The sequence below is a fragment of the Tursiops truncatus genome, chromosome 19 (genome assembly GCF_011762595.2).
Source record: "Tursiops truncatus isolate mTurTru1 chromosome 19, mTurTru1.mat.Y, whole genome shotgun sequence".
NCBI classification, from domain to species: domain Eukaryota; kingdom Metazoa; phylum Chordata; class Mammalia; order Artiodactyla; family Delphinidae; genus Tursiops; species Tursiops truncatus.
The window spans coordinates 48,919,605-48,937,713 of NC_047052.1; the positions used below are offsets into that span (position 1 = coordinate 48,919,605).

General features: G+C 53.5%; 2 protein-coding genes and 1 non-coding gene across 8 annotated transcripts in view; 1 reads left to right on the forward strand and 2 right to left on the reverse strand.

Moving 5' to 3' along the window:
• RTN2 (reticulon 2) overlaps positions 1-18,109 on the reverse strand; it is a 51,793-nt gene that overhangs the window by 28,345 nt on the left and 5,339 nt on the right. Inside the window, exons 5-12 of one of the 3 annotated variants that reach the window (XM_019935025.3) lie at positions 16,988-17,195; positions 16,478-16,616; positions 16,262-16,331; positions 16,089-16,135; positions 14,881-14,939; positions 14,050-14,608; positions 5,140-5,221; positions 1,480-1,587 (exon numbers count right to left, since the gene is read on the reverse strand). In XM_019935025.3, the coding sequence (XP_019790584.1) occupies positions 14,527-14,608; positions 14,881-14,939; positions 16,089-16,135; positions 16,262-16,331; positions 16,478-16,616; positions 16,988-17,195 (605 nt within the window). In that variant the 3' untranslated portion in view covers positions 1,480-1,587; positions 5,140-5,221; positions 14,050-14,526. Of the gene's footprint in view, positions 1-1,479; positions 1,588-5,009; positions 5,222-14,049; positions 14,609-14,880; positions 14,940-16,088; positions 16,136-16,261; positions 16,332-16,477; positions 16,617-16,987; positions 17,196-18,109 lie in introns of those variants that run through there. The other 2 variants (XM_073796028.1, XM_073796029.1) reach the window with 2 other exon arrangements.
• FOSB (FosB proto-oncogene, AP-1 transcription factor subunit) lies at positions 1,451-7,833 on the forward strand. 4 transcript variants are annotated; one of them, XM_019935026.3, is made up of 5 exons: positions 1,451-1,580; positions 3,502-3,831; positions 4,102-4,209; positions 5,210-5,365; positions 5,506-5,676. In XM_019935026.3, exons 1-5 carry the CDS (start codon positions 1,455-1,457, stop codon positions 5,506-5,508), a joined length of 723 nt encoding a protein of 240 aa, XP_019790585.1. In that variant the 5' UTR covers positions 1,451-1,454; the 3' UTR covers positions 5,509-5,676. The 4 variants fall into 4 exon arrangements, with proteins under 4 accessions (XP_019790585.1, XP_004315971.1, XP_073652133.1 ...); XM_004315923.4 differs by having other exon boundaries at positions 5,210-7,833; XM_073796032.1 differs by having other exon boundaries at positions 1,470-1,580; positions 2,298-3,831; positions 5,210-7,833.
• TRNASTOP-UCA (transfer RNA opal suppressor (anticodon UCA)) lies at positions 10,833-10,919 on the reverse strand. The gene has a single exon. It is a non-coding gene; the product is annotated as a tRNA-Sec (tRNA).

Sequence of the window (18,109 nt, forward strand, 5' to 3'; positions counted from 1 at the left end):
ACACACATACATTATTTCTGACTACGGATAGAATGATAAAGTAGAAAGGAGAGGTTAACAACACCATCAGCAGGAGGGACACTTCACCCTGTTTTATTCCCCATCCCCACCAAACCCGCGTACCTCCCAAACGCCGCCGGATCTCTGGGGGCAGCGGGGTCCAAGACACACATCCTTTGTCCATCCGGGAAAAGTGAAGCCGAAGCTCAGAGAGAAAAGACATTTTTCAAGGTCGCACAGCCAGTCAGGGCAGAAGCTGGTATGAGCCTCGGGACTCCACCCCCACTTCCACTTTCACCTGGAGCATCACAGCCCCTCCCACCCGGTTCGGGACTCAGTTTCCCCGCCTATGCGACTACACCACAGAGCCAGAGCTGCTTTTGGAGATTGACCTTATTCTTGAGAGAGAGCGCTGCACCACCAGGGGAAATGGGAGGGGCGGCCAGAGGTGAGGGGGACCCCCATCTGGGGTCTTCCCTGCGGGGATCCTCCGCTGGGTCAGTCTAATAGCCTATTAATATCAGCCCCCGGGGCGGCGCTGCACTGCGCAGGCGCGGGCGGGTTCCGCAGGTGCGCGGGGCGAGCGCACGAGCGAGCGAGGGATTCCCTCTGACGTAATTGCTAGGATACCAAACAAACACTCAGCGGCGCCGGCCAAGCTCCTTATATGGCTAATTGCGTCACAGGAACTCCGGGGAGACCAGGCCGGGATCCCCTCCCGCCGAGTGCTTCAGAACGCAGCCCCCGAGACCCTCAGGGCCGCGAGGGTGATGCAGGTGATCAGATCGAGGCTAGGGCAGGCCTGTTGCCGGACGGTGCGTGGCTGGGTTCACCAGGGCCGGAGATATTGAGAAGTTCGCGGAGCGCGGGAAGGGTGACGTAAGCAGGGGGGCCGGGCCCCGGGCATATAAATACAGCGGCTCTGGGCTTCATTCATAAGACTCAGAGCTACGGCCAAGGCTGGGATACGCGGAGCTGGGACTTGATTGTAGTGGTTCTTCGTCTTGGGGGCTGTGAAATTCAGTTTATTATTTTTCCGGAAAGTTTTTGGAAGGATTCTTCTGGATAATTCTACATTTTATTTTGGAGGATCGACTTACTTTTTTTCGTCTTCCTTATTACTCCCCTCCCCCCGTGGGACCCGCCGGACGCGTGGAGGGGACCGCACCCGAAGCAGATTCTGTACAGCAGGACAGAGCTTTCCGCCTCTGGGGGAGCGATCCCCCCTCGCCCCCGGGTCCTACGGAGCCTGGACTTTCAGGAGGCACAGCGGCATCTTGTGGGGGCCTGGGCACCGCAAAAGAATTACACAGAAACTTTGCCTTTGTTGGAGCGGGACGCTGCCCCCATCCCGAGTTTCCCCGGACTCTCACCTTTCTTTCCCCCACCCGGCCATAGCCTTGGCTTCCCGGCGACCTCAGCGTGGTCACAGGGGCCCCCCTGTGCCCAGGGAAATGTTTCAAGCTTTCCCCGGAGACTACGACTCCGGCTCCCGGTGCAGCTCCTCACCCTCCGCCGAGTCTCAATATCTGTCTTCGGTGGACTCCTTCGGCAGTCCACCCACCGCCGCCGCCTCCCAGGTAAGTTCTAGAGGGTTGGGGTGATGCTTTGTGGTTTATAATTTTTTTAAAGTCAAGGGTGGAGCGAGCAGTCCCCCCACCCCAAATAAAGACGCGTCAAAATCCAGGATCTGAGAGGGGATAGGCTCACGGCGCACTCTGCAAACTGCAGAGTCCGGACGTGCTTGCAATTGGTTGTGTGCGTGGAACGCAGGGAGGGAGCACAGAGGGGTGAGCTTTGGGGGTGGGGTGAGTACGCCGTTCAGTGCAACGTGTATGAGGTAGCAGGGCTGAGAACTTTTAGCCGGCTCGGGGACTGCCCCCCACTCAGGTCACCAACCTGAAGCTAGCGCCGTTAGGCAGGTGGGGGAAATCCCGGGGAAGCTTCCAGTAGCCTCCTCCCTTTTTCCTCCTCCATCCGAGCGCCTACTCCGGCGCCGGGTCACCCTCGACCCAGTGGGAAGGCGGGCCTCGAACCCTCAGTGGCGCTGCCTCCGCCTCCTGCGCGGAGACGTAACGGGGAACCCGTGCGTAACGGCTGACGCGCTGGAATCCTCCGTCTGACGCGGGGCACGCACGGCGCGTGGCGCCCCCTTCGTCCGCCCCGCCCCTGACGTCCCGGGAGCGTTCTATTTTGGAACGCCGGGGCCACGTTGCTAAGGGAGGGGGCAGCCCGGCGTTCCGATTGGCCGCCGCGGCGCAAGCTTTGGCCAATCAACTTTCCCTTCCTATTTGTAGGGTGCAGTTTCCTTCCCCCAGTTCGTCCCCGGAACCCGTGGTTCTTCGGCACTAGGGTCTCTTTTACGGGCCTCTAGAGGAAGAGCGAGGGGATTCCTGTCGCCACAGGAGCGATCTTCTACGATCCAATGAGTCCGCAAGGACCTTGCCGGGATCCTGTCCCTCCGCTCTCAGGGTCAGAGGGTGTCTGTGTGCCGGAATTTCTTTGGGAGACATAGTGACCGTCACCCACTTCTCCAGGCACACACAGATACATTCCCACTCCTAATGCTCCCGACGCCGGGTGTCTCCGGTTTGTCCGAAGACAGGACTAGAACCGCTAGCCCTAGGGGAACCAGCCAGGTGGTCTCCAGGAGCCCCGCCCCCTCTGGGTTTCCAGGATGCTGATTGGCCAGCGAGCCAGCCTGTCCCTCACCACGCCCCCTGGGAGAGTAGTTAAGCCTTCCGAGCAGTTCTAGGATTACATTTTGGGGGTGGGGGAGATGAACGGTGCTTGGGCTTGGGGCCTCGGGACCTACACCACTCCACCTCCGCGACAGTCTGAGGGAGCCTGGCTGCTCACTTTCTCTCCTTGTCTGCCCACCGTAAACTGTCGCTTGTCAGTCTTACTCTGGGGAGAGACAATTACTTGAAACGTTGTTCTAAACTCCTAGGCCCGTCCCCCAACACCCTTTTAACTGGGACCCCCGCCCCTGCACGGGGGTCTCATGGACCCTCCAGTCTCTCATCCCCTCGCTCAGAGGGGTGTGTATATGTGTGTGAGTGTAGAGGGAGGCTTAGCCTAAGGCCTCTCCCTCTCCCTCCCCTTGCCTCTGGGGTGGGGGTGGGGTGTTGTGGCTGTGTGTGTGGCTGTGACTCCATCCCGGGGGTTCTGTCACCCGGCTGTGTCCAGCCTCCTCCCCACCCCCCACACCTAAGAGTCACCAACCCGGGGTGTGATTCACCACCCGCTGGAACCGTGCAACCTTTCCCCGAGGAAGAAGGAGGAGGTAGAAGCCAGTTGCACAGAAATCCTCTCATTAACCACTGCGTCACGGTGTAGTGGAAGGGTGGGTGTTGTGGCTTTTTGCCTGTGACACACACATCCACACCCGCTGGCCCTGTGCTCACTCACAGGGTCGGTGTGTGTATGTGTGTTGGGTGTGTGTGTGTCGGTGTCTCTGTTTGTGTGTCTACGCCTGTGTGTGTATGTGTCACCCTGTAGGAGTGCGCCGGTCTTGGGGAAATGCCCGGTTCCTTCGTGCCCACGGTCACCGCGATCACAACCAGCCAGGACCTCCAGTGGCTCGTGCAACCTACCCTCATCTCTTCCATGGCCCAGTCCCAGGGGCAGCCACTGGCCTCCCAGCCCACAGCCGTTGACCCCTATGACATGCCAGGAACCAGTTACTCCACGCCGGGCATAAGTGGCTACAGCAGTGGCGGAGCTAGTGGCAGTGGTGGGCCTTCCACCAGCGGAACCACCAGTGGACCTGGGACTGGACCTGGGCCCCGCCCAGCCCGAGCCCGGCCTAGGAGACCCCGAGAGGAGACGGTGAGTAAAGGGCATCAGAGCTTGCTCTGGGTGCAGGGGCGGGGGTGGGGGCAGGGGAAGAAGCAAGAGAGGCAGGAACTTTCCCACTGTTGGGGTGAGGGACCATCTGCAGCCTCAATGCTGCAGAAACCCTATCATCCTCCCCACAGTCAGTGAGGTCTAGAAGGTTCTTTTCTGACTCCTGGGGCTTCTTGAAGAAGAGGAGGTTTGGGGTGGATGGGAGGAACGCATGTCCCCCAAATCTCACTATCTCTTATCTCCCCTACTCAGCTCACTCCAGAGGAGGAGGAGAAGAGAAGGGTTCGCCGAGAACGAAACAAACTGGCAGCAGCAAAGTGTAGGAACCGGCGAAGGGAGCTGACTGACCGACTCCAGGCGGTGAGGATGGTCCCTGGGGTGGGGTGAGGGTATGCTGAAGGGGGGCTCTCTCCCCATCTTCTGTTACCCACCACCACCTGTGCCCTTATCCTGGACTGAGAACCAGAGGTTCCACATGTGGAACGAGATACAGACGGGGTCACCCAGCTCATACACGCAGGCTCTCACCTACTCCTGGCTGCTTCCTGTCCTGGTTTATGACCCCGGATCTCCCCCACCACACACACCACTTGCCTGGCCTTCACTTCATCCTGAGGGGACATATGAGCGAACTTTAATAGAGGGGCGCTCCAGTCATTTCCCCTTTTTGGTCTTGGGCAAGTGATAACCCATTTTTGCCTCAGTTTCTCCATCTCTTCAACTCCTCAGTGAATCTCCCAGGTTCCTGCTAGATTTAACATTCTGGAGAGTCTGTGAAACGAAATTCTTTGATTCTATATCAATTCCCCCACCACCTGCCCCGGCCACCCGTAGTTCTCAGAGCTTGGACTGGTGGCCTCTGCCACGATGCCCCTCTATTTTCATGCCCTACCTCAGTCTGAGAGTTTTCTACTTTATACTTGCAGGGGGTTCCCTGCTAAATCAGGGAAATTCTTTACTTCCCTGAGCTACCTGGTCTCTTCCCTGGGAGGCAGAGGGAGAAAAGTAACAGAGGGGAATAGGTGGCCTTAGAAACATATGACGATCGTTCACTCACTCAACAAACCTCTGAGTGCCTCTTGCAACCAGAGACTTCCTATGTGTACCTGGCCCTTTCCCAACCATCCACTGGACAGACGGGGAAACTGAGGCTCCTAGAAAGCAAGACCCTTGCCCCAAGTCCCATAGCACACCAGGCCTCCATCTCAGGGGGTCTTTCAGTCCAGAGCTGCCTTCCAACCCTGGGCCTCCGCAGTCAGTCTAGGAGAGATGGCTTCAGCCATGACTCACCTTCTCTAGTCGCTCACGGCCTTTTTCTCCTTCCTCGCTCTTCTCTGCGACCTGGCCGCCCGGGCCTCAGGAGACAGACCAACTGGAGGAAGAAAAGGCGGAGCTGGAGTCGGAGATCGCCGAGCTCCAAAAGGAGAAGGAACGTCTGGAGTTTGTGCTGGTGGCCCACAAACCGGGCTGCAAGATCCCCTACGAAGAGGGGCCCGGGCCGGGCCCGCTGGCGGAGGTGAGAGATTTGCCGGGGTCAGCATCCACTAAGGAAGATGGTTTCAGCTGGCTGCTTCCGCCCCCGCCACCACCGCCCCTGCCCTTCCAGACCAGCCAAGACGCACCCCCCAACCTGACAGCTTCTCTCTTTACACACAGTGAAGTTCAAGTCCTCGGCGACCCCTTCCCCGTTGTTAACCCTTCGTACACTTCCTCGTTTGTCCTCACCTGCCCGGAGGTCTCCGCGTTCGCCGGCGCCCAACGCACCAGCGGCAGCGACCAGCCTTCCGACCCCCTGAACTCGCCCTCCCTTCTCGCTCTGTGAACTCTTTAGACACAAAACAAACAAACACACAAGGGAGAGAGAGATTTGGATGAGGAGGAGAGAGGGGAAGAGACAAAGCGGGCGAGTGGCCTCCCTGCCTCTCCTGTCTGACCCTCCGCTGCCACTGCCGTCGGACAGGAGGACTTCCTTGTGTTTTGTGCCGCCTCTTGTTTCTGTGGCCCGGCGAGACCAGAGAGCTGGTGACTTTGGGGACAGGGGGTGGGGAGGGGATGGACACCGCCCCCCGGCTGCCTGTCGGCTGTCTGGCTTCAACCCAACCTCTGGGGATGGGGGAGTGGGGGCGGGGGTGACGCCCACCTTTGGGCTGGAGGGAGAGGGGTGCTGGCGGTGGGCTTTGGGGTGAGCTGTAGTCCTCTGCAGAGAGGCCCAACAAGGAAATGCCACAGGACCCCCAAAGAGTCTCCCACGCCCACCCTTCAAGGGGTGACCAGGCTGGTTCTCCCTGCTCGCCCCCCACCACGACCTTAGCTTATTTATCTAACATTTCCATGTGGGTAGGTCCTCCCCTGAATTGAGCCCCCCTTTCAAGGGAAGTTGATGCCCCCCCTATGATGATCCCCTTCCCCCCCCCCCCCCGACCCAGACTTAGTCTGAAATGTGAACCTCCCTCCCTGACCGTCCAGCTGCTCCCTCCCAGCGAGACTGGCTCTGATTTAAATTTCCTGAACCCTAAGGATCCCCCGCACATTCAGCCCCCAGCCCTCTTTTGGGATTCCAGTGTTAGTCTACCCTCCCCCACCGCCCGTCAGCCTCCCCTCCGGGCCTTCCTTGTTGGGCCTCTCTGATTCAGGCAGCAGTGGGTGCTGTGATGCCTGTCCCGCGGGAGTGTTTTATACTGTGAAATGAGTTGGCCGGATTGGGCGGGGGGAGGAGCCCGGTGGGACAGAACCCCTCCGGAGGGACTGTGCCGCCCACTCCCCAAAGCCCTTCCGTGGTCTCCCCTCCCCCACCTGCCTCCTTCCTCCCCTCAAAATGAGTTTGACTCAAGGGGGTGACAGAATCGAGAGGGGCTGACACTTACCCATTCGCGTGGCCTCTCTCCTCAGGACCCCCGCCCCTCCCCCCAGACCAAGCCCTGGCCTTTTCCTTTAAGGCCTGTCACCCTAACCCAGCCTAGGACGCCAATTTCTCCCTCCCCTCGGCACCCCACATCCTTTCTAGAAAGGGAGCAAGGGGAGATTGCCAGGGGGCCCGACGTTTTTCCGGAGAAGATTTAAAGGCTGAGGCTTTGAACCCGAAGGGGCTGGGCTCCCGCCCTCCCAGCTTCCCCTCCCCCTGCCCCAGCCCCAATTCTTGGTTTCGGCTCCCTCCCCCCTCCCCCCGCCTTTCCCTGTGTTTCACCTCATGAGAATTTTATCATGAGGCCAATTGATATTTTTTAATATCGGGTGGGTCACGCCGCCCTCCGTGCTGCATGGAGAACATTCCACTGCCCCGTCCCGCAGCTCCCGCCCTGAACCCAGACCCCCCCCCCCCGCTATTTATCCCTTTCCTGATTTCCGAAAGGCACTTATATCTATTATGTATAAATAAATATATTATATGTGGGTGTGTGTGTGCGCGTGAGTATGTGAGAGCTTCCGCAACCTTGTTCTAGGTCATGTTGGCCCTCAAAGCCATGCCGTTGAATTGGAAACACTGCTTCTGGAAACTTCGAGGCGGCCTGTCTTGGGCTGCCTCTGTCTCTAGCTGTCTCTTTTCTGATTGTCTCGGCCCCTCTGGTTGTTTTCTGGCCGTCTCTGCCTGTCTCTTTCCCGAGTGTCCCTTCCCCTCTGTCTTTTCTCTGCCTGTTTTTACTTGACCGTTTCCATCTGACTGTCCCTGATCCTCCAGCGGTCTTCCGACTCCGGGTTCGTTGGGGACCTGAGATTTTATTTTTGTGAGTAAGCCTGTGGGATTATAGATGTTTGTAATCTGTATCTTTGAGGATTCTGGGTGTGAGTGTGAAGCTGTGAGCAGGGCCTGCCGCTGCAGACCACAATTTATTGAATATCCAACTACCCCCACCCCATGCTGTATTTGTGATTCTCTTTTTGTATTTTGCACCTAACCCCTGGGGGGCTGGGGCTGGCTGGCACTGGGCCGCTACCCTCCCCTTCGTGGTTCTGCACTGTCGCCAATAAAAAGCTCTTAAAAGTGCATCCACCAAGCTTCAGGGTCTGTTTGCTCCTGACACCCATCGCCTGCCTTCCTTTCAGCATGAAGGAGTGAGGTTAGATTGCTATGGGACTGCACACGCACGCACACACGCTGGAACTCTTACTAGTGAATCAGCCAACAGCAGGATGGAGGGAGGCTAGACAGTCAGGAGGACTTCCCACACACACAGGCTGTACCTCCTCCTTGAAGAAGTAATGAGGCAGAATATAAGCCATGAGGTGTCTGATACCAGAATGCTAAAGGTCAGGGAGGTTTCCTGATGAGGGAAGAATTTATACAGTAAGCCCCCTACATACAAATAAGTTCTGTTCCGAGGTGGCGTTCGTTAAGTCCAATTTGTTCATAAGCCCAACAGAGTTAGCCTAGGTACCCAGCTAACACAATCGGCTACATAGTACTGCACTGTAATAGGTTTATAATACTTTTCGCACAAATAATACATAAACACAAAAAATAAAACATTTAAAATTTTACAGTACAGTACCTTGAAAAGTACAGTAGTACAGTACAACAGCTGGCATACAGGGGCCGGCATGAAGAGGCAAGAAGAGTTACTGACTGGAGGAGGGAGAGGAGGTGGGAGATGGTAGAGCTGAAGGATAGTCAACAATAAGAGACGGAGGGCGAGCTGCAATTTCACTCATGCCTGACGTTGATGGCAGAGGTTCTGGTTTCTTGCTGGCTTCAATTCTATCTACCCTCTTGAAAAAACGATCCAGTGATGTCTGGGTAGTACCTCTTTTTTTGCTAGTCATCCAGTGATGTCTAGGTAGTCTCTCTGTTTTTCTCGTCATAGATGACATGGTAGCACTGGATTGCATTCTGAACGGCTGCTGCAACCTTCGTGTATCATTGCACGTGAACTAACTTACATGATTAGGCATGCAAATGAATGTTCACATCTTTGAAAACTCACAACTTGAAGGTTCATATATAGGGAACTTATTGTACTTGACCCTGTAATGTTCTGGGAATTGTCTGAGCAAAATTTAGAGGTAGAAGAAGTTTATGCTGCTGAAGACCACTCAGGCATATGGCAACTCCTCAGGGTTATATGACTCACAAAACTTGGATCACTTTTACCGTGAAGATCAGTTTCCTTTTGCTTTTTCACATGATCACTTCTTCTGGGTTTGGAACATATTGGGGACAAACCAAGATTGACTAAACCAAAACCATTGCCACTTTGTCCAAAGATACAGCTGAGCCATCCCCATTGCAAGATCCAAACCTGCTCTCATTTGCATAGCAGCAAGCACTCTGGGAATGGAAGTACTGGTCCAGAGGTCAGATGTCTTAGTAAATGACTAAGCAGGGGTATTTGTCAGGATGGAATTACTTAATTTCTTAGTTAATTCACAAAATTTGCTAAGCATTTATCGTGTGCCCAGCCCTGTGCTGGGCAGGGTTGGGGATAGTGCAGAGACTGAGACAGCCCCAGGCTCCCCCCTCCTAAGGTTCACAGTCCAGTGGGGGACACAGACCTGTTCATAGGCAGGGATGATCTAAATTGGACAAGGTTGGGGGAGTCCATGGGACTTGAGGGGCCCAGTAGAGGCACCTAACCTGACCTGGGAGTCAGGAAAGACTTCCTGGAGGAGAGGATAGCTAAGCTGAGCCTTAGAGGATAAATAGACAGCATAGAAGGGAATAGAAAAAGGCTGAGTCTAATGAAATAGTGAGTGCAAACAGCTGTGAGTGGGGAGAGGGCTTGATACATTGAGGGAGCTAGAGGTTCACAGGCGCTAGAACAAAAGATGTGAAGAGAAAGGTTACCAGGGAGCAGATTCTGCAGGCTGAAATTCCAGTCTAAGAGTTTAGATCTTCTCTTGAGGGTACTGGGGAGCTCTGGCAGGTTTTGAGCATAAGAAGGTCAGGGACAGGTTTGTGCTTTAGGAAGACTCCTCTAGCTGCCAGGTTGAGGGTAGCTGGGAGAGGAAGGGGGCAAGGATAAGGCAGAAGATCAGAGATGAGGCTAGGGCGAGGACACTGAGATGTGAGGGGGAGCCTGGAATAGGACCAGGGCTGTGGGAGAGAGAGGAGGGGAAGGATTCAAAAGACTTTGAGGAGGCAGAACAGACAGGACGTGGTGAGTAGCTGATTTGGGAAAGACAGCACAGGGCAGTGGTAAATAGCACTGGCCAGAGGTCTGAGAGCCCTGGGGCTGGAGGCTTCCCAAAGCTGGGTGACCTTGGACAAGAGACTTCATCTTTCTGAACCTCAGTTTCCTCAGCTGCAGAATGGGGCTGAGGGGAATCAGTGAGCTAGTACACACCAGCGCTGAGCGCAGAGTAAAATGCAGTTATCACCATCTTCATCGCTGTTATTGGGGCCACCCTGTTTCCCCACCTGGAATATTCCCCCTCTCTGCTGGCTAATCCACTCTCTCATCCTTCAGGTGTATATTCAGTTATTACCCTGACACCCTACCTGAACTCAGGTCTCCTTGTAAGATGTCCTCATAGGTTCTGTGCCTGCCTTCCCCGTACTTACCACTTTTGTAGTTGTTAATTAAATGGGTAATTGATTAGTGTTTAAAGTTTGTCTCCTCCACTTGACTGGGAGCACCATGAAGTCAGGGTCAGGGTTTTGTCGTCACCAGTGTGTCCCCAGGACCGCTCAGTGCAGGGCCGGGCATAGAGCAACCACCCCGCAGATACTTGTTGAATGAGTGAATGAATGAATGAATGATCAAATGAATAAATATTTGCTTAGTAAGTGCATGCGTGATTAAGTACATGAGTGAGTAAATGAATAAGTGAGTAAGCAAGTGAAGGGGAGGAATCCAGGATCACTCTCAAACTGTAAATATCCTAGAACAGAGAGTGTAGACGAATTTTTCTTAATCTTTTGGAGTTCTTTGTTATTCGCGGAAAAAAAGAAATGCATTGTCGAGCGCAAAAGTGAAACAACGTTCTCCGGTTCTCCGTGCCAATTCGCACGGTATAACGGGTAGCTTAGATGAAGGAACTGAGTACAACGCCCGAAAGGTGGAATTGAACCACTCTGTCGCTAGACAGCTACAGGTTTGAAGCCTGCACCCCAGACCACTGAGGATCATCCGGGCGAGTAACTTTCTTTCCCACACAGCTATATAAAACCCATAAATTTCCACTTTTTTAACCTATGGTGATGTAGTTTCGGAGAGTGTGATACTGTTGACTTCAATATACATAAATTCTCCCAAGCTATTTATTACGGTGCATATCCTTCCAAAATGTTGAGTTTGCCTCATGAGTTGAATCATTGTCGCTTTAGAAACTGTCGCATTTGCATTGCGCCGTGCATTCTGGGAAACGGCGCCAGGGGACCTGGAGCCCTCCCTTCTTGCTGTTAAAGGGCCAGAAGCCCCTTTTTTCCAAGTAAGAAGTCCATTTTTTAAGAGAAAAGATTCATAATTCGGCATTCAGAGGCCCCTTTCCTGAAAAATCCGAATTCGAGTGGGTGGGTTCCTGCTAGAGTCTGATTTAGCCCAGCCCCGGAGGCTCCGAGCTGGCGGCTATAGGGCTGGGGCGACACCTGCTGTTCTTTTGTGGAACTTCAGCGATCTACAGAGCCCTACGTTTTTTCACATGTTCAGTGAGCACCTAGAGTCCCAGACGCAGTCCTAGGTTCTGGGGATGACAGAATTTCTGTCCCCATTGAGCTTAGGCACTAGAGATCATCAGTTTTTGCATCTGCATTTTATGGACGAGGAAAGTGAGGCGTAGAAACGGATAGTACCCTACCCTATCCACACAGCCCAACCACTTGGGAGAACAGAACTTGTGCCATTGTAATTATATTATTACAAAAAAAGTGATCCTTTTAAAATCCAAGTCAGTGCTCCTTTGACAATATCATTCCCCGACATGAAAGCTTCCCAATGGCTCCCGTCTCAGAGTAAAAGTCAAAGTTCTCATCACAGCCTTACAAACCCGATGATTAGACCTTTGCACTCCTCGGACCCGATCTCCTACTCCTCTCTCCTCATATACTCGGTTTCTGGCTCACAGATCTCTTGCTGCACACATCAGGCATGCTCCCTTCTCAGGGCCATTGCGTTTGTTGATCCCCCTGACTGAATCTCCTTTCCTCCGCATGTTCCCATGACTCACTGCCTCTCTTCACTCTGGCCTCTGCTTAAATATCACTACTTAATGAAGCCTTCCCTGAGCACCCAATCTAAAATAGCAAGCCCTGTCACTCTATCCCCTTCCACTTCTGGACTTTTCTCCATCACCCTGATCACCACCTGCCATATTCTACTTCTGTTTGCTTATTGTCTGGCTGCTCCCGCTAGAATATCAGCTCCATGAAACCGTGGACTTTGTTTCGGTGGATTTTGTTTGTTTATTTGGCCAGGCCGCGAAGCTGATGTGATCCTAGTTCCCTAGCCAGGAACTGAACCCAGGCCCTAGGCAGTGAGAGCACGGAGTCCTAACCACTTTGGTTCATTTCTATGTCCCTGGTACCCAAAGCGTGCTTGAGCACTTGCCGGATGCTCACTAAGTGTTTGTAGGATGAACGCAAGAATATTATCACTATCCTTTTCTGAGCCTCAGTTTCCCCATCTGGAAAAGAAGACTAGTGCAACTCGGGGGAATCATAACGAGCAGCTGGCTATAGAATCCTGACATGGCACCAGGCAACTGGCAGTCACTCAATAAAGGCTGTTTCCATCTCCAACCTGTTTCTTGCCTCCAGTGGGGGTACCAAGGATGGGCTTGGGGCTTTAGCCATTCCTGAACCCATAATCGCAACCAGTCCATCTTCCTCCTTTCTTTGAGATGGACAAACGGACACTTTGTCTTATGGAAAGTATGAATAAAAGTATCTTTAGGAAAGGTTGCTCTTTTATCTGGAAGTTTAAAACACTACCCCTGCTTGGCAAATTCAGATTTAAGAGAAGCCCCCCTAAGTCCTGTTTCTTTCAGTTAGCTAGCTGCTGCTAGGCAACCCCTGTATACAAAACCCGAGGCTGTAACTACTACGCCTGTAACATCATTATCTATCTCCTAAAATGTGACATGCATCACAGGAGGCAAGATTTTAGGTGATGCACAAACATTTTTTTTTTATATATAATTTTTTTTTTTTTTTTTGCTGTACGCGGGCCTCTCACTGTTGTGGCCTCTCCCGTTGCGGAGCACAGGCTCTGGACGCGCAGGCTCAGCGGCCATGGCTCACAGGCCCAGCCACTCTGCGGCATGTGGGATCTTCCCAGACCGGGGTACGAACCCGTGTCCCCTGCATCGGCAGGCGAACTCTCAACCATCTGCGCCACCAGGGAAGCCCCCAAACATTTTAAATGGTAATAGTTTCGTGTTTAACTGTTATCTTCTATTTCTGGCAAGCGATACTGACTTCCTTGGTGGTGGAGTAACATTTCCTTTTAAAAGACATTTGTTTTATTTTTTTAATAAACCAATTTAAAGAAAAAATTAGGCAAATAGCAGAACAGGTGATATAAAGATCATCAAGGTCCTGAGGGCTGACTGAGGTTTGGGAAACAATGTCATAGCTAACAATGCAGCTTCTGTTTACTGGACATTTATTCTATGCCAGGCCCTGTAACAAGGGCTTTACATGTAGGTAGTTTATGGCGACAATTTTCTATTTGAGGAAATGAGCCTTCAAGAGGTGAGTTCACTTGCTCAGGGTTACGCAGCCAAAAAGTGAAGATGATTCAATCCAGGTCTGTCGGTCTTTAGACTCCAGTCTCCTGCCTCCTCCTCCCCCAATTTAGTTTTGGAAACTGAGGCCCAAAGAGGCCACGAGGCCCTATGCTTATTCCCAAGGCAGTTGGAATGGAGAGAAACGGGTGGAGAGGTTGGAAAGAGAGAAAAGACATGGCTTGCTGACTGACTAGATGTGGGGGGTGAGGGATTAGGAGTCCAGGGCCATACCTGGGTCTCTGGCTGGGCAGGAGGGGATGTCCCTGAGTGGGAAATCAGATAGGACAAGGAAGAGGTTTAGATGTGTTTGAGGGGGGAGTCTTCCATTAGGCAGTTGGATACATGGTTCTCGGACTCAGGTGAAATGGTTGCCCAGCAGGGAGAGTGTGGGGATCGACTCGCGATGTCTGCCTTGAGCACAGGCATGGAAAGTGGCTGTCAAGGTTTGGCTAGCCCTGGGATCAGCCGACTCTCAGATGGCAGAGGGGAAGTTTCTTCCTCCGCAGAGATGGGGAAGGTTCCTCCTTGAGTATCACTTACCTGCTTTTCAGTACAGGAAGGTGAAAACTGGACGGGGCTGGAAGCACAGGAGGCCTTGGGTTTTCCACAGAAGTCTTTATTACAGTGTAAATCCAAGCTCAGGCCTCCCCTGGGCCCCATGCAAAGCCCCAGCGTTGGGGCCAGTGGCATCCAGGAGACACCACCCCCTCACGGCGCCTCCAGCGGTGGGGTCCCGGAAGTGCGGGGCGTGTGCCCTATCTAGGCAACTACAAGTCCCAGCAGGCCCCGTGGCCAAGGTGCCTTGCCTTTCCAAGACTCCTAGAGCAGAGCCTCTTGGGAAATGTAGTCCTGGCCACTCAGGCAATTTGCGCAAACTCCCTGGTGTGAGCGATCCTGACACCCACTGGGAAATGGCTTGGGATGAGGCTGGGAGAGGGTGGGGATGGAAGGGAAATGGAGGAGGGCAGAGGGCTACAGGGGGTGGGGGCAGGCGTCCCGCAGGCAGAGGCACCCCTTTCATTCGGCTTTGGCTTTGGATCCGGAGACTGCGGCTGCTGCCGAGGCAAGGGCTCCGGTCCCTGGGAACTTAGCTCGGATCCTGAGGGAGAAACAGGTGGAGTCAAGGGGTGGGGCAAGCGACAGGATAAGTAGTATCTAGGAACTAAAAACTCGATGGAGGAACTGAGTGCTCAAGCCAGCCCCTGCCCTCCACCTACTGGCCTGCGATGGAACTGTCTCTCACCTTTTAAGAAAAGCAGGCACTCAGCCCCAGGAGACTTAGGGACAGGGAATATTGGGGGTGGGGGCGCGGAGGAGCATTCCCAAGTTTTCTCATTCCCCAGCCCATCCGTCTCTACCACATGCCCTTACTTAGCTTTGATGTGGCTCAACTGATTGGTCACCAATCCCACATACTGGTCAATCTGGGCCTGGGGAGACAAGAAGGGGTGAAAGGAGAGATTGGAGGGGGTTCTTCTCCCTAATTCATTAAGAAAGCTTCTTCCTCCCCCACCCCCAGATCAGGAGTTGGGAGGAGTGGCCCACCACTCCACCATCAACTCTAAACCTGATAAAATACCCTTGGAAATCAGAAGTCCAAGGTGAAGTGTCAAGTCAATTGGACCACACTCTGTGTGGGAAGTGATGTCAGGTAGACACACAAGAATCTGCCGGTGGCTTTGCGTCCTGGGAACTACTGTTAATCTTTGAGCGAGTTTTGTGTGTGTGTGTGTTTAGAGGCAGCGTAAAAATAAAGGGTGTTAGTGTTGGTTGTCGCGTCCCTGAGTGGATTGATTTAAATATTAGTTTAATTCAGTGTTAACTGACTTTGTGAGCCTCAGCGATTCCAGCATGTGAGGGAGTTAGGGCTATCTCCCTGGCAGGAACATGTATCGTTTGGCTCTCAGCTGTGCCGGAGAATGTTAAAAATGGAATGTTGGTCCATCTGCCTGTCTCTGGATAGGATATATGTCAGTTGGCCCTGGTTCTGTCAGTGTTCTGGGCTGGGCTGGGTGTCAGTCAGACCCAGACTATGTGTAGGGATAGATGGCGTCAGTCTGTCTGCAAATGGAATATGTGTTTGTCAGTCTCTGGTGGTATCAGGGGAGACAGGGTATCGGGGTATCAGGAGAAGGCATTCATCTGTCTGCCTGTTTCTGGCTAGAAAGAGTGTTGTTCAGCCTCGTGCTATGTCAGGGAGAGAAGACACCAGTCAGGCTGCCTCTCTGGAGGTAGGACGTGTCAAGGCAGACCTTGGATCATTGTTGGGGAGAAGCATCAGTTAGTCTACCTGCCTTGGGTTGGAATGTGTCAGATCCTGGCTCTGTCACGGGCCACCTATTGAAATGCCTGTCTCTGGCTGTGGAAACGTATTAGGTAGACCCTAGCTGCATGGAGGAGGGGCAGCAGGCAGACCACCTGTGCCTAGCATGTGTCAGTCAGAGCCTGATTCTGTCAGGGGTGGGAACACCAGCTTGTCCTCCTGTCTCTGGCTGGGACATCTGTCACGGACCCCGGCTGTGTGTGTGTGGGGGGTGGTTTGGCCGGGGTACTACCAACTGAGGGCCTGTCGCACTTACCTGGTGCTGCCGGTACAGCAGAGGGACTGTGAATAAACCGATCACTCCTGCGGGCACAGAGATGGGGGTCAGGGCTCTCCAGGGAGATTAACAGCTCCATTCAGAGCCCTGTCCTCCAGCAGACCCCAGCAACCCACCTCCCCGCGCCGCCCCTCACAGCCTTCCCAGCTCACCCAGAATGAGAAGAGTCAAACCATTGAAGACGGCACCCACGAAGGTCAAGATGTAGAAGAGAAGGGCCAGCTGAAGGTGAGGGTCGGGGTCAGCAGAGTCTATGGGGTACACCCTGGGCTGGGAACTTCCCCAGCAATGGCCCTTCTCCCCTCCTCCCCCCAGGGGCAGGGAGTTGAATGTTGGGACCCAGGAGGGAGTGTGGGGCTTCAGGGCACCTTGAGGGAATCCACGAAGTCTTCTACCAGAAAGAAATGCCGCAGCTGCATGGCCGCAGAGACCACACAGGAGGCAATCTGTTGGGACATACGTTCTGTCTGCTCCCGAGTCAGTGTCAGGTCCACATCCAGGTAGGCCCTGAGAGAACAGAGGTGTGTGAGGCCACTCAATGGGTGGATGGGACCCAGGCTGAGGGGCGTGGCTGAGTCAAGGGCAAGAAGTGAGGGTTGGGGAGTAAGGCCAGGTGTAGCATGCTAGGGTGGAGGTCAGGGTCAGGAGACGGGATCAAGGATTAAGGGTAAGAGGTTAGGGTCTGAGGTTACGGCTGGAAGTCAAGGGTCAGAGTCTGGTTTAATGTCAGGGTCAGGCTGGAGTCAGGAACAGGAACAGGATGGGTCAGGGCCAGGGTGAGAAGTCAGTGCCTGATCTGAGGTCATGGGTCATGACTTAGGGTCAGCGCTGAGGTCTGGACAGAGGTCAGGTTTGGGGGCCAGGCTGCAGGCTCTCACTGGAAGGGGTTGGCGCCGTCTCCCCGGTGCACGGCCTGCAGCACTTTTCGGTAAACCCTGAGAGAGATGGTGCCGCAGAGCAGCAACAGGGCCACGTGGGCCGCCACGGACACGATGCTAAAACGCAGGAGGCTGAGCAGGGAGACCATGAGGCCTGTGAAGACCACTCCTGACGTCCTCGTGTCCTTCCAGTACAGCAGGTCTGCCACTGTGGAGGGAGGGGGCGGCAATCAGGCTGGGGTTTGGAGCTGGCCTGGCTGACCTCCTGACCTCCTATTTCCTGTCTCGGGGCTGAAACATCACCTCTCGACACACCTGTCAGAGCCTTAACCCAATTTCCAGATTTTTATTTATCTTCTTTTATTCCATGCTTGCCTCCTGGAAAACCCAAGTTAACTGTCTAGCAAGGCCCCTCAAGCTTACTCCTGCCCATAGATAATGTGTGAACACAATTTTGGGTGAAAAATCAATCTTCTGCATCATGCATATCTCACTCTATTTTCCTCCTAGAATTCCCTCCTAGTCAACGGGAATAGCTATTAATTCATTCATTTTAAGGGCTACACGATATTCCATGGTGTGGCTACACCATCGTTCATTTTATTCAACCATGCAGCTATTGCTGGGTCGTTTACTCTGTTTCCTCCCCCATCCTCTTCCCTGACAGTACTACAAGGACCAGCCTCCTGCAGATATTCTTACCTCCGGGAGGTTCTATTTCTGAGATAGAGTGCCAGGGGTCGAATCGCTGGGTGGACTAAGTATGTATTTTTGAATGTCGTAATTATTATCAGATTGCTTACTAGCAAGACTGTAACAATCCTTATTTCTATGAGCAACACGCAAGTGATCTTTTCCCAGCATCCTGCCCAGCAATGGGTGTTACTGTTCTTTTTATTTTTTGCACCCTGACAGGTGTAAAGTCACATCTCCTTGATACCCCTACCAACACATACATCGAAGTCCTAAATGTATTAATAACATCATCCTCCTTCTTAGGCCCTAACTCAAACTTCTGACCCCTTTCAGAGATCCTAAACTCACCTCCCAAGCCCAGCCTCTGTCCTGATCAGTGACCTTTGGACCTCAACCTTTCATCTCACTCATCTTAACTTTTAACAG

Excerpts from the sequence above, each read along its gene's own strand:
- FOSB (XM_004315923.4), top strand. The coding sequence starts at position 1,455 with ATGTTTCAAGCTTTCCCCGGAGACTACGACTCCGGCTCCCGGTGCAGC. Across the intron at positions 1,581-3,501 it reads CCACCGCCGCCGCCTCCCAG|GAGTGCGCCGGTCTTGGGGA; the intron begins GTAAGTTCTAGA and ends GTCACCCTGTAG. Across the intron at positions 3,832-4,101 it reads GGAGACCCCGAGAGGAGACG|CTCACTCCAGAGGAGGAGGA; the intron begins GTGAGTAAAGGG and ends TCCCCTACTCAG.